The 15,526-nt window shown below is 40.7% G+C and overlaps 1 protein-coding gene across 1 annotated transcript in view; it reads left to right on the top strand.

Moving 5' to 3' along the window:
- The window catches only part of scfd2 (sec1 family domain containing 2), a 141,844-nt gene extending 126,534 nt beyond the window's left edge, over positions 1–15,310 (top strand). Inside the window, exons 7-9 of the mRNA XM_020643797.3 lie at positions 6,537–6,671; positions 11,964–12,083; positions 14,859–15,310. Of these exons, the coding sequence (XP_020499453.1) occupies positions 6,537–6,671; positions 11,964–12,083; positions 14,859–14,951 (348 nt within the window). The 3' untranslated portion in view covers positions 14,952–15,310. The remainder of the gene's footprint in view (positions 1–6,536; positions 6,672–11,963; positions 12,084–14,858) is intronic.
- Positions 15,311–15,526: the final 216 nt, after the last annotated feature.

The following is a 15,526-nucleotide window of genomic DNA, read 5'->3' as shown; positions in this document are numbered from 1 at the left end:
GAGTCAGAAATTCCAACAAATTTTTTTTTTTAAAACAGCTCTTCAGAAACGAATGGGTGACACCACAGAGACTACGTCCATTCTTTATAGAGTGGATGATTTAAACATCAGTATTTTCTTTTCTCAGACAATCATGGGCTCACTGAAAACCTGCACATCCTGCAAATACTCGTTTGTCTGAACATGTTTTTAGAAAGTCACTGTAGCATCCAGACATGAGAGCTGTTTCAAACTCCTCTTTCTCTTCATGGAAATGAGGATATCATTATTTTTACAAAATGTTAAACGGTTACTTTCTTTTTATGGTTTTCATAAATGCAATCTGAATACCTAAAAGTGACTTTCTGTTCCGTCATGGAAGAAAAAAAGCCAAATCTGAATGATGTGTCTCTGTGATGGAAAAAGTTTTCATGCTGAATGTGATTACTCATTGTTACCCACATGCAGTTGAACGACAGCTTTATATAATGTCACCTTCATCATAATGTGCAGACATTGATCACCTGTACAGATGACTGTGCATGCATGTGAGCAGTAATGTATTTTTAAAGAAAAAGAACTGTCTGTTCCTGCTTGATGATAAAAAAATATTTCATATAGAGACAGAACAGTTTGTCATCATCATTGAGAAACATCAGAAATTCATCAGACCCTCCCAGCACGAGGCCGCTTCACCCGTCGAGTACATACCTGCACATCATATATTATTTTCTATTATTGAAGGCTTCCTGAAGTGCAACTCTCCTCGAATGGGTTTAAACATTGTTGGGAGGGTTTAACACAAATCAGAACCTCTTAAAAAAGACTGATCTCCATGAAGAGCTCAGCATTACTTGTAGCTTTAATATGTACACTTTTACTGTTTTAAAGGTCCCATATTAAGCTTTTTCTGGTTTTATATGCTCTTTAGTGTGTTTTCCAAGTGTCCTGTGCATGTTTAGGCACATCTATTTGCAAAAATTCAAAGTCGGAAATTTGAATCCAAATTCAAAATGGATACATTATTAATGGCTTTCATAGCTTGTCTGATAGCTTCATTCAGATTCTGTTTATTCTGACCATGATTAATATAATTAATCGAACCAGCAGACAGCAGCACTGGTATCCCTTTCACATTACTGTGAAAGAATGTGCTTTGTTGCAGAGCAGCATTGAATTTTCACATTTTCTCAGCACATGTCATGCTGAGAGTCGCTGAACACTGAACATTTTCAAGGACAAATTTGATTAATAAGGTCTGAGAGAAGGAGCCTGAACCAGGTGGAGTCTGATAATATCTGTCAATCTTCAGCGGAGAAGAGGAGCTGCAATTCTTGTTTATCTGAGAGACATTTAATAGTTGCAATTTTACTGAAGCCTTCTGGGTTGTGAAAAGAAGCAACCGGAGGGGAGGAGAGTTTCACAACCAAAGTAACAACAAAAGGATTTATCTGAGTCTGAAATTGCAGACAATCTATGTTGAAGCTTTGTAAGGCAGCTTTGGAAAAACCAGTAATAGTAAAAAAAACATATTGAAGTAAAGAAAATGGCATTGCTGTTTGGGTGTGACTTACTTGTTTGCTTTTGCTTGTTTTGGACTACACTCAAGTACAACGAGTGCATGCAGGTAGACAGGAAGGTAAGCGATCCAATCATTTCATTCAGGCTGAACGTGCATTACAAAGATGTCTTATATAAACGCAGCTCTGCTCTATGAAAAATTGGCACTTACTTTATTGGCTTCATTGGCTTCTCTTTTTCTGTCTGGCACAGAAAAAGAGAAAGTGGGAGAGAAAAAAAACTGTACAGACTCCAATTGGTAAATCGCAGCACTACAGAAATCATTATAGCCTCCCTGGCAGGCTCTGCCTCTTAAAACATGATTTTATAAACACCACTTTCTTTTTTTTTCCTCTTTATTTTGTGTTCTCTAGATTCAGACATCAGCTCACTCCGACTTCACACGGCTTCTTTCTACTCTGGAAAGATAATGCTTAAAGTCCGTGTGAAAACATTTGAAAACATTCAAGTTCACACATGCAGTCCTCCTGGATAAGGTGGTCAAATTTCCAGGAGTGTATTTGATGTTAAAAGGAACTTATGAGGTGAAGCTGTGTGGAGGAAACACACCCATGTGTCTTTGCCCAAAGAGACACAACTAGTGGAGTCCAGGCATTACCCTACAAACACTTTGCACTAAAGTGAAGGTTTATAGTCTGAACAAGTGTAATGTGTTAACTAATATGTCTGGGTGCTGGGAAACTACTCAGGCAAGGGTGTGTACAGAGGGGTGGCATGGGCCCCACTTAAAATCTTATTGGCCACCCCATGTGCCACCCCAAAATCCTTGACTATTATTGGCTATTTGCACTGCGAGAGGCGTGACTTAGGAGGTACATATTTCTTGAGTCTTTGAAGAATTCAGTTAAGAAGATGTATATGTTTCCATTATCTGGTGTTTCTTAAAAGTTGATGTGATGAGTGCAAACAGAAGGGGTAAATAAATGCTCCTCATTAAGTCAGTGCCCCAGTTGGGCCACCCAGTCCAAAAAGTCTTGACACACCCCTTGTTGGAGCTATTTAATTATTGTTATAATTACTAATATTTGGGTGGTGTTGTTTATTTAATTATTCAACACATTTTCTTTATTTAGAATAGATTTTGGGTAATATTTTCTTTTTGCTAGTTGTTCGTTTAGTAAATTTAGTTTTGCATTAGTATTTTTGTTAGGTATTTGGGTAACACTGTGGGCACCAGAGGTTATTTAAGTAAGAGGCAGGTAGAGGACCAGCATGCACCTGGGTGGGCCTATGAGAGGCAGCAGGAGCCACAATTTTCTTTGTTCTTTTGTTTGCTTTCTTTTGAACCAAATAAACCACCAAAAAACCGCAGATCTCTTGCATGGACATTGGACTTCTTTTGCCTGCGTACATCACATCCCCCATGGTGCATCAGTGGTCATTTGATTATGTTTGATATTACTTTACTTTACTACACCCCTGTACCCAGGGTTAGACCCCTGTACGCAGGGCATCAAAAAAAAGTGGCTCTTAAACACGTTGGTATTGGAGGAAAAATTGTACAACCGACAACATGACAACTGAGATTTACTGTTGGCTCAGCACCACTGATGATAGTCAAGGACAACATTTACTGCTGTTTTTATTCACCTGTATGCACTGTGAGCATCTGTTGTTTTGACCACTCATGTCTCCATTAGAGAGACCATTTCTGCATCTAGCTCAGAGTGTGGACTTTTCAGCCCAGAGGAATCGGCACGTGGGTATCTGTAATAACTAAACGTTTTCTCACTAACTATAATTCAACTTCATCAACTTCTGCTTCTGACATCAGTGTTCAACTGAACTGTGGAAACTATGAATAGAAAATTCAGGATAAATTCATCAAAAGTACAAAAAACATTTCTCCTCAATGATGTATTTTATTTGTATGCCAAGATTTGATACCAAACAACCACATATTGTTCGTTTTGCACTTTATTCTCTGTACAGATTGAACAAAGATAACATGCTAATCTTGAACTTTAGAGGAGACTGCGGAACCATTTATAAAGAATTTCATGTTTTAAATAGAACATGAATGAGAACAGTACACGTGAGGATTAAAATTTGTCCATTTGTTGGCGATTGAAGAGACTTAAATGAGATGCATAGTACAACTTTTATTTGAACAAAGACAAAACTGTTTCCAAAGACATTCCAGTCCGGACAGTGCTCTGCTCCGTGTGTGTTTGATGCTGAAGTGTTTGACTTTTTTTTGGATAAAAAATTAGTTCAGCCATCTCCGTGCCAAAAAAATTAGAGTGAAAACTGATAGCCTACTCACATGTTTGGATGTGTGTGCGTATCCGTGTGTGCAGGTGAATTTTTTCCGCTTTGGCATTATCGTATGACTGATGATGTTGTTTTCATCCTGTGGGTGTTTGTTGTGCCCAATAAATCTGTTTGCTGTAAGCTTTTTTTCTTGATAGCAGATGAGAGTGGTGGTGTGTGTGTCACTGTTGTGTTTACACCTGCGATGCTGTCGGGTGTGTGTTTATGTGTGTGCGTGCAGGAGTGTTATTCAGCCAGAGGTGAATCACTAATGTGTTTACTCCAGGCTTCGTTTTTTCTGCAGCGCCTGACCCATGCAGCAGAGTCGAGTGGATTTAGGTAAATGTTAGTTTATATAATTCATGATTTGCACAAAATGGACGGCAGGATTTCCCCGGGTGTTTTTTTTGTCTCTGCTGCTCCAGGTTCAGAGGAGTGGGAGGCTGTGAGGGAAGTAAACATACCACTACTGATCCTCCATATTGCAGTGAGAGGACGCCTGTGGGCAGAAACACCTGGGTGCATCAGCAATGAGAATTAATCAAGTGTTTTAAATGCTGATAGAAACAGTTTTATAGATGAAGTCGTATTCAGATGTTCCTTTAACAACATCCAGATGAAATGGATATTGTGTCCCTTGCTCCCTCACATTCTACATTCTCTACAGCCTCCATGTTTCAGGTCAAATGTAAAGTAAGGAAAGTTTCCAGTGTTCCTGCTCCGTGAGATAACCAGCTGGACTATTTTAAGTCTCCGGCTATTCAGAGCACTCAGATACAGCTGAGCCGAGTCTTATCCAGGTCTTTATTGTTCTCTGAGACAGCAAACTTCCACCCCCTATAAAAATGAAAGTCTGTGTTGGGTTGTTGATCTGAAGCTTTGAGGTTTATAACGGAGTACATTCTGTCCCGGTGAGCTGTGCAGGAAGGGATGAGGATGAGTTACTGGCTTCTGTCAGAAAATCACATAAAGCAGGATAATCTTCACAGATGAACACCATTTTTATGATGTTTGAAGCGTTAATGCAGACAACAGAAGTAAAAAGCTAACGTTATGCTAAAGCTAACTACACCACGGTCGGATGATTGTGATGTCACTAGCGTTATGCTTCAGACGATCTCTGATAAACTAATCCACGTAGTTTAATAACTATTTTACTAACATAATATTCACCTTAACCTAAAGATTAAACCTACAGGAGACATCTCTGACTAGTGAGAGAGTTCCTGACCTCTGTGTCCGGCGTGATGACGTTTAATGTCCCCGACAAACACTGTAGTCACATTTAGCCACTTGTTAGCAACCGCCTTTTTAAAGACGTGTAAAAACTACAAAATTTACAAGTGGGGGTATTACCTAACGTAGTTTATGTGGTCTGACAAAACACCAACATCTCTTCAGCTTGTGTTAACCACAGACCTTATTTCAGGTGTCTAACCACAAACACATTCAAAATCCACATTGACTTTTAGACGTTAGACCCCATGGTGCTCAAATGCTAACTTACTTCAGGGTTTTAGGACTCATTCCTGTGGCGCTCTATTAAAACTGTTGTTCCTGTGTTTGCATTGGCAAAAGTTGTGGATGGTAGAAATAGAAGCGCTCCATTCTGTCCGTTGGTTTCTTTAATCTTTTGTTGAGGTGCCAAGCAGGCCGGAAGTGGACCTAAAAGTGGAGGAAACACTGCAACCCTTCGACTGATGGAAAGAACTGTTTCTTCTTTCAACAAAAGTACAAAATTCACCAAAATGACCTTTCTGAATTTCTCATCCACTGCAACGGAGACACTCCAACCAAACTCTGTGATTCGATTCTGAAAATGTTGGTGGGAATCTTCAACCGATATATGTTTGCTGTGAGGGTTAGATATGTTGTTGATGACCGAAATAATAACTCCTGGAGAACAACTGACATGCCGTCAGTCGGGGGTTTCTATCCCCAGCTCCAGCAGCTTCCTGTCTGATGTGTGCTCCTTTGGGTAAGATACTTAACCCCAATTTGCTCCCGCTGCTTCGTAGGCAGCGTATGTATGGGATTAGTTACTTCAATAGACACCTCTACCATCAGTGTGTGAATTGGTAGGTGTGGCCTGCGGTGTAAAAACACTTGGAGTAGTCAGAAAAGAGCTATACAATCTCAAAGTCCATTTACCATAAACGTCCCCATTGTTTGGATTGGAACACATCCTTTAGTTGATTTGATGTTTAGTCCCATCCAAAGTGTTGAACCGACTGAAGGACCTCATCAACCCTGGAGACATTTTACCGGCATGGCTAAAAATGAGGAACAACATCTCCACACAGAAAAAATGTCCTCTTGGTCTGACTGATCCTCGGACTTGACTGTGACCTTTTTTTAAAAGGAAACACTCTCTGAAAACAAAGTGCTGTTTTTAGCGACAATCAGCAGAGTGGGATGTTTTCATCCTGACTGCAGAAGTGTTTTAAACTCCTTTCAGCGAGTGACTCATAAGTCAGAGGTTTTGTTGGGTCAAACTGAGCTGTTTATAACTCTGCTGTCTCGCACACCCACAGCCATTCACACAAACATGCAGAGGCAGAAACAAAGCTCTCCAACAGCTCTTCATTCATGTTAATGCACAAACATATTCAAACACAGATTGTTCAACAACTGTCACATCATGAAATTAAACCATGAGTCAAAGAGTGTTTTTTTTTAGCTGTGACTAACTGTGGAGTTTATGTTTCTATGTTTTTTTTCAGGCCACCTATCGTCCATTCCTGCGGCAGATCTTGGAAGAAGTATTCCATCCAGACAGACCTGAGTGTCCGGACATCGAGCACATGTCTGGCGGCCTCACAGACCTGCTCAAGACCGGCTTCAGCATGTTTATGAAGGTCAGACACACAGAGTCAAACACGTTTGGTCAGACACTGCTCACACACACACACACAGAATCAAACACGTTTGTGTGTAATGGGGTCAACTCTGTCACATCCTCCACACGCACTCTGTATCAACCACCTGCTGTGGACGATAAAGAGCCTTCTTCCCTTAACTCACTGCTTGAACTTGACCCAGTTTAAACATTTAATGTAACTGTAACTTACAGATTAAAAAAAACCTCTTGTCTCCTTTTGGTCATTATTATAAAGATGATTTAGCAAGTTCTGCTATAAAACAAAAAACCTGTTTCTGCACTCAGGATCTGTAATAAAAACACAGACAGGATCATATTTTATAGGACAATCAGCCTCCAATCTCCACATGAAGTTTCCACACCGACTGTTTCTTTTCACTTCACATTCAGAAGGCACAGTTTGCTTCACTTCATGCCCTCCCCCCCCCCCCCCGGTGTTTCTACCCTGACTCCGTTTCAAAAGCAGAAAGTGGATAACCATTTGTGCTGTGTGTAACTGTTTATGAACCCTCAAAAAAATAAAATAATAATAATAATTGGGTCCAATCTGTAAACCTATGCCAATCAGAGCTGGGCACATGTCCGTAAATCTATGGAGCATTTATTATCAGTGTTTCATAGGTCTTTTGAAAAGCGATTATCAAAACCTTTAACTTCTGGTATACAGTATGTTAGGTTTACGTCACCTGAGCATGTACAATGGCGACATGGTTGTTGACAAGCCATGGTTAAATGGTCAGTTCCAAAGTGCAGAACAAAGCGCTATAGGAACAGCTTTGTCCCAGCAGCTATTATAGAGCGGAACAAGTCATAGTGTGTGTGTGTATCATGTCTTTCCTCTTTGCTGCTTGATGTGGTCATTGTAATTTCATGAAGGCTTTGCATGGAGGGACGGAGATAGCAGCCTGAGAGGTTGTTGTCATGCTTCTTGGTATTATTTATTCTGGTGTTCTCGGCTCTGTAGCTTTTACAGATCGACTTGTTTTATTGATTGTGATTGGAACCTGCGCACTTTATGCACCTCAGCACTTTGCACTTTGTGTGTTTTATGTTTTGTCTGTGTTGTATTGAGTGTCTCTCCCTGCAACCAAATCTACCTACGGGTACAAATAAAGTAACCTGAACCTGACCTGATGGTTGGCAACAACGGCAAAGAAGTTGTGGGAAGCTAAACCATGTCAACTGACAAGGCTCAGTAATGTTACCAGATTTTGTGAAAAAATATGCAATGTTCTACCCGGTGTTGTATGCTAACTGTTAGCATGTGGAGTATGTGTACGTCTATTCAACAGTTACCATGACGTCTATAGGCCGTGGCGAAATTGTTGAGATAGATTTGTAAGGTTCCAAAGTTATAAAGCTAACTCCAAGGAAAGAGATTTACAATTTATTTGTATGCTAAACTAAGAAACATTTTGGTTTAGATGATTTTCTGCATCCTGTAAACCTGCTAAACTAGAGACAACCATGACAACGATAACGATACAGCCTAACGTCTCAGTCTGTTATAAATAATAATCACAGAGATGTTCAATCTCCCCTCGGATTGTTTCTTTCCCATAAGGCAAGGCAAGTCTATTTCTATAGACCATTTCAACCAGAAGGCAGTTCAAAGTGCTTAACCATGAGACAGCTCATAATACCTACTTGCTGGACGATAGTGTAACTAGTTTGAAACTGTCCAATCAACAAAGCCAGCTCAGTGTCTGGCTCGCAGCACACTGTTTCTTGAAGCTCTCTCCAGCTTCTAAAAGCCTGTCTGATGTTTCATGTAGTCTGGCTTCTTGCTCAGTCACTCCCTCTTTTTCTCTTCTTAACTTCATCCATCACTATCCTCTCTTGCTCTTCTAAGTCTCAGTTGTTGTATGAAACAGTACAGAGACGTGCCAACTGGCTTCCTGTTAGCTGAAGGCTGCTGTGTGAACTAGTGCTGTACAGCCGCACACACTCTTCACAAGATGACCTCGGCCTACAGTGCTGAGAGCAGGCGACCAGGGCGTTATCTGTGGACATGGGAGAGACGACGTTCTCCCTCCTGAAAGTTGTTGTACTATTCGATGGACCTTTCAAACTACATATTGTAGTTTTAAATGTTAAATTAGCACACATCTTTAAAACGTCTTGTTGAGTTATAACTCAGAATGTTTTCCTCATAGTGGTTCAGGTACTTGAGGGGCTTAACAGGAACAGAAACACTGAAAGAGAAACTTAAAACTTTGATTCATATTAGTTAAACCCATATTTCAACTTTGTTTAAATACAGTTGGAAGTCCAGAAAATAACAATTGTTGGCACTAATTACACCCTTTGTATTATTAATAGTGTGCTTGATTGACCGTCGAGGGGATCAATCATCAGTCTAGCTTTTCTTTTTGTCTTTCTGAGTTTTTCTGAGCGTGTCACAGGGAGACACAAAGACATGGATTTGGGGGTTTTATTAATATTTTGACCACCGAGTGGTTTTCCTGTGTAGACTCTGTGGGTCACATATATCCACCGCAGAGCAGATCACTATCCTCGGTCTGAGTCTCCTACATCTGGACCTGTTTAAACTGATGATTACCCGAGGGGAGGAATTACACTTGGTTGTGTAACCGTGGCCTGGTTTTCCAAAAATTAAGAATTTTTGCCCCTAAAGCACAAACTCAGACAGACTGTAAACCTGGATGTGGAGCGCTCTATAGGAGCGAGTTGTAAACCCTTTATGCTATAAAACAAAATAATAAAAGTTCTATTTTTAACCACAGAGCCCCATGTGTGCTACACTCTCTGTTTCATTAAACTCACTGGACCTGCAGGCCTGGTTATGACTGTGTGTTACTTAAACTGTCACCTTAAACAGTCTGTGAGCACGCTGTGTGTGCCTGTGTGTGTGTTAGTGTCTGCTGGCCCATATTTAGTCTCTGTTTCCACAGATCCACAGTTGTTCAGGAGATCTGACTTCTGCACCTACAGAAGTTATAACTGAGAAAAGTTGAGACCACGTATTAAACTGCAATACATTTAGCAAGTACCAAATTCTTAATGAGTGCATTCTTACGAGAACAAACAAAACACCTTGGACTATGGGTTAATTAACAATAATCGAGACATAAATTAATTCAGTTTAGGTACATTTTATAGTTTTGGCCTGCCAATTGACCAGCTGAATCATCTCCATCTCCCCATCGTGAGCCACCAAATATAGGTTTTCAGTCCTAAAGTCACAGCATAAGAAAATAAATGCTATTTATGGACAGTGATTTCTGCCAACGTGGCCCAACCCTAGATGGTGTGTCACGTTTTAGAAAACATAGAGTTGGACCCAACTGCGATAACAGCAAAGAATTTCAATGAAATAAGGAAAACAAACGCTTACTTCTTCAAGTTCATCAAAAGCCCAACTGAAAAAATTCTGAAGGAGCAAACATAAGGAAAATCAACACAGTACGGGAACACAGGTAGGTAGACGTGTGAGCTGACACAGAAGGGAAGGAACACACAGGCTGTTTTCCAAACCGCCTACTATACTAGTAGTATGTATGTACAGATTTGGCCAAAACGCAGTATTGGCAGTGTGCCAACATACCCGCATGTCATACTGATTCACCGGGTTTGGCAAAGTGCAAAATAACCACCGACTGGCTGTCATACTTCAAACTACTGTGGAACACGGTATGCAGTGTGCAGTACATACCAAATCCTCTAAAGTAGTATGAAGTAGGAGGTTTCAAACAGCCAGAGACTAAATACAGGGGGCAATCACACAGCTGAGACTGAAAAGACATGGGTAAGAACAGTGAGAGCAATCAAAAGGGGAGGGAATCACACAAAGAGTAACACTAGACATGATACACAGAGGCAAGAAGTACAAAACAGGAAACACCAAGAAGAAGACCAAACTTTGGAATAGTACAATCAAAATACACACAAGGGAAACATGCAACACAAGGCAAGAAGGAGAAAACACTGAAATAAACAAAATGCAAAACGTATAACAGGAACTACTCATGACATGGTGGTTAAATGTGAAGAAAGCGTGCTTACAAAAAGGTTAATAAAGGTTAATAGGAGGTATGATAAGTGAAGTAACAAAGTGAGCTTAGTGCAGAAGACATTGATTTGTTGGCAGTGATTTTGAGGTCATACAAAAAAAAAAGTATTGATATAATTTATAAAATGATATAAACATTCACTATGTGATTAAGCAGCTCTAAAGTGTAAACAGGAAAACTTCACCCCGAGGCCACAGACCAGTTAAAAACCTCCGCTATGTCAGACATCCAACCTAAGACAAAGGAAGCGTGATAACTCTTTAACTTTATCGCTGTTTTATAGGATTTGACATTTTTAATTGAGTGTAAGAAGCCTGGGGGAAATGTTTTATCAGCAGGTCAAATGATGATGTTTTGATTTCCTCTCGCTTACACATAAGCAGCAGCACATTTCTCCCCTCATGTCTACACGCCTTCCTTCAACCCGCCCCTCTCTGTCCGCCCCCATGGCCGTACACATGGTCTGTAGTGTGTGTCTGCGTCGCACACACACATGCAGGTGCTGGTTCCACTCACACATGGAGCCGCTCGGGTCTGCGGTGAAGATGCCAGAGGAATCCGTCTACAGATAATAAATAAAAACATGAGCTGAATAAAGCAGAAAACATTTGTTCTCACTTCTTTTTTTTTTTTCAAACACATGTTGAATCATCTTGACACGCTTCCTCACAGCCGATCGGGACTTCACGTGTACTGCCACCCTCGCCTCAGGTCCGCCCCCTGCAGCTCTGATTGCTGGGTTGCCATTCAGAGGCTGAATACAAGCCCTGAAAGCCCCTCGCCAACCAATCGTAGACATCCATTACTCCCCAACAGCCAATCAGACGTTTCCCTGCTGTTCAAATTCACACTGTTCAGTTTAGCAGGTTTTTTGCTGTGTTGGCAAATGTATGAGTCTTAAGAGAGTGTGTGTCTGTACACCTGCTTACATGTCCACGTGTGAGCTGTCATAACACCAGTGTGATAAGACTCCACCATTAAGCTTTGTTTGTCGGAGCAGTGACCTAACTGCACTCCCATCAGCATCAACACAACCTACCAGCCCGAGCAGTGACTCAGCACCCAGAGAGAGGCACAGATGATAACATGGAGAGGAAATGATTAAGTGTTCCCTGCACTAAGTGGATGGAGTGGGTTGTTTATCAAAGTCTGAGCTATAATAAGAGACAGAATAAACACCTCAGACGGTCCTAAAAATAACTCTGACCAATCACCATCTCCTGTCCTGACTCCAGGTGAGCCGTCCTCATCCCAGCGATAACCCACTGCTCTTCCTCTTCCTGGTCGGCGGAGTCACGCCGTCTGAGCTTCGACTCATCAAAGAAGTCGTAACCACGCACAAACCAGGGACTCAGGTGGGTAAAAAATAACGAGGTAAAGTTCTGCACAATCATCACTGATATATTTGTTTAACTTCTAGAGTTCGACTCCTGTCCATTTCTTCAGTTGTTTAAGTTTTAATTGGCCCTACCTATGCAGATAAATAGAAGTAAAAACACCCATAATGCACTGGTCAGTAGAGCAGGTTAGACCTGCACGATCCTTCTCTCCTGCCCTTTGGGCTCAGTTCTATGTAATGGACTCAAAGTCCTTTTGCAGGTGAAATTCAAAAGGATGAGACATTTGTAGACATTTATATGCAAACGCGAGTTCTTATATAGCCTCTTCTCAGGTTCCACACAGTGCAAATATAATGCAAATGTTATCACAATTTTATCAAGTGAAGCCAGTCCAACTAAACATGAATTATTAACTAAAGGGGAAAAGGTAGGGTCATAATGTGGTGATATGCCTTTATGTCTCATTTTGATTCTTGCACGATTGCACTTCATTTGAACATAGTGTGGGTCTCTTTTAGCAGTGCTTCTATTGCTTTGGTTTTTTAAATTGCCTCCTCCTTTCAAGTATTAAAGCTTTGGTGCACTCTTGTAACGGGTGGTTAGCATTTCGCTCTCTGGAAAGTCATGGCATGCTGCTCGGCTAACCCAGAGCAGAGCTAACAGCTAACTGTGTTTCCATTCTGCAGTCAATGGTTGACTCTATGAGGAGTGTGATATGAAGAGATATAGATGAGGAGTGCTTCTGGCACATTTAGGTGACCCTTAGGGAGGGGTGGAGGGTATTTAAGGTGAACCGCCCCCCCTTCAGAGAGATTTCAAACTGGGTGAGCGGACTGACCTACATTCCCAGGTGGTTCAGATCACCATCTGATCATCACATGCATTAACAGTCGTTTGCACCATGAGATTTTCTGCCTCTTTGTGTTATTCCACACACAGTCTGCACATGCAGATGAGTGTGTTTGTGTGTGAGAGGAGGGTGAGGAGGCCGATGTGGGTTTGTCTTAATAAAAGGCTTTGAGGCAATGAAAGGCACGGCCAGGATAAAAGTCTTCATCTGTAATCAGGAAGTGCATAAAGAGCAGCTTATACAATAACCTGCTGGCCCACACACACACACTGACCTCAGCTCACAAACACACACACTGTACGACACACTGTAGAAAATGCATGACAGCCGACGTCTGTGGAGCAGACGAAAAAACTCAGCTTGGCTTTCGGGTAAAATTCTTCTGAAACGTTCTGACGCTGCCACCACAAACAGCCACTCTGCCAATTTTAGATGCCGACCAGAACTTAAGGCAACAATCTGCAGAAAAACAGAACTGCCCTGTTATACAACACAAGCGTTTCAGCTGGAAAGTATTTTAAAAAGAGCAAGCATCTGCAGCTATATGCAAATATTCTGTATATGTCAGAGTGTTTCCAGTCAACTAATGCCTACTGTACATTACAGAAGACTTCTGTCAGCCTAAAGTCTGCCATCTTCTCACACTGAAGTGCAGACTACAGCAGTAGAGTGGATATCCTGCAGAGTTAGGATACCCAGAAAAACACACAATGCAGCCAAAACAGAAATGATGCCTTTCAAACATTTAAGCAAGATGGAAGTGAAGCAAATATGTTTCTGTTTCATCCAGGAGAGGTGCTGCAAACATGAAAGGAATTGGTACATTTTAAGCTATTTTTGCAGTATTTAGTCATATTAGTTTAGACTTAAACTTTATGATGGTGAATTTGAAAATGTATTTTTCACTATCAGTTAAAAAATAATTTGAAGATTCGCAGAAACTCAAATCATAGCAAGCGTATTTGTCTGATTTTTTTCTCAAAATATCTCAATAGACTTATTAAAAGCCACACTCACCTGATAAGTCCTGATAAAAATTGTATTTTAAGAAATAAAAAGCAAAGAAAAATAGGCCTGAATTGTCCGTAACAGGTAGAAACATCTCCCAATGCAGCAAGATTAACTTTGGTGTCTAGAAATGAGATGGATTCACTCATTTATATTCACCTCATTTCAACACACTCAAGTCAAATTTAGACAAGAGAGAGTGAGAGGAAATTAAATGTGGGTCATTGTTTCATTTACAACAAGATAAAGGTGATGCCCTGAACTGAAGGAGACCTCTCATGATTTAAGTTTGAAAATCGTCTGCGCGGATTAATTGAAATGTGTTTTTAATGGCCCACATTAAGTGCAGCAATAAATCAGAAGTATGAAGTGTTGCAAGCAAGAAAAAAATCCATGACTATCATGACTAATTTATTTAGCTTTTCAGAAATATCCAATTGATTGCTTTCAATTCTCATCCTAAAATCCTCTCGAGTCAAACCTTATCCCTCTGTAGACTTAAAAGGTAAACGTTGAATGTTTGATCAAGCTTTTTTTCTACTCTACTCCAAACTTCCCTGCTCCAAATGTTCCTGTTTCCTGTTCCAATTTTTTCCAAAATAGGGTGAATAAAAAATGCATGCCTCATACTTAACCTCTGAGAGTGTTTTCTTAAACTCACCAGGATGGTCTTTGGTTTGTGTATCAACTTAGAAATCTGTTTTTGGGCCTAAAAAGAAAACCAATAGCATGGAGCAATAGCGTCCTGGGCGGAAGTGTTTCTTCAAATAAGGAAATATCAACCAGCTGCCAGATCAGCACATACATAAACCGAGTGACTCCAGTCTGCACATTACTCACCCTGCTGCTCTGTCTGCTTCATCTAGAGGTGTCAAGTTACACTCTGACACCTATTTTAACCTTAATGACCGTGTTGTGCCTCCTCTCTCCAGGTGCTGGTTTTGTCCACCAGATTACTGCGGCCGACCGATATCCCCGCACTGCTCTTCTCCTCGCAGAGACTGACGCCCGATATCGGCATCTGAAAAGACCGCCGACACGTGGACACACACACACGCAGGCTCACGTGGAAACACACGCCTAACACCACAAACGTTTTCTGCACCTCATCAGGTGTGAATGTCAAATCAGTAATGAGATTCAGTGCTGAAAGCTGAAACACAAAGGGGGAAACATTCCTGTCATGTTTATGTGAGTTTGTTCTGATGGATTTCATTCTGAAGTGTTAAAATAAAAAATATAAAAAAGTGGGTTTATTTTTAGGTGAGTGGGGAGAGTTGGATCCTTCCTCTGCAGCCGAACAGAAATCTGTGAAACTGCACAAGAAGTTTACAAGTTTTGTTTGCATCAAATGTTAATCTTCAATAAAATCTGTTAATTCTCAGACAGTGTTGTGAGGTTTTGTTTTTGTACATACATCAGATTCAGGCTGCATCTCAATAAACAACAGCTTTTTCAAATCAAACAATCTCGACCAGGCGACTGATTCAGCAGAATATTAGACCTCATCTCATTCCCTGCTAAAAAGTAAAGAGCTGGACAGTGTGGGTCCAGAAGTAAAAATCACATTAATTTCCAACAAAGCACATTTGATTATTAG

Source organism: Labrus bergylta, chromosome 6, assembly GCF_963930695.1.
Source record: "Labrus bergylta chromosome 6, fLabBer1.1, whole genome shotgun sequence".
NCBI lineage: Eukaryota > Metazoa > Chordata > Actinopteri > Labriformes > Labridae > Labrus > Labrus bergylta.
Note: the sequence above shows the minus strand (reverse complement) of the source record. Positions and strands in the feature narration are given on the sequence as shown.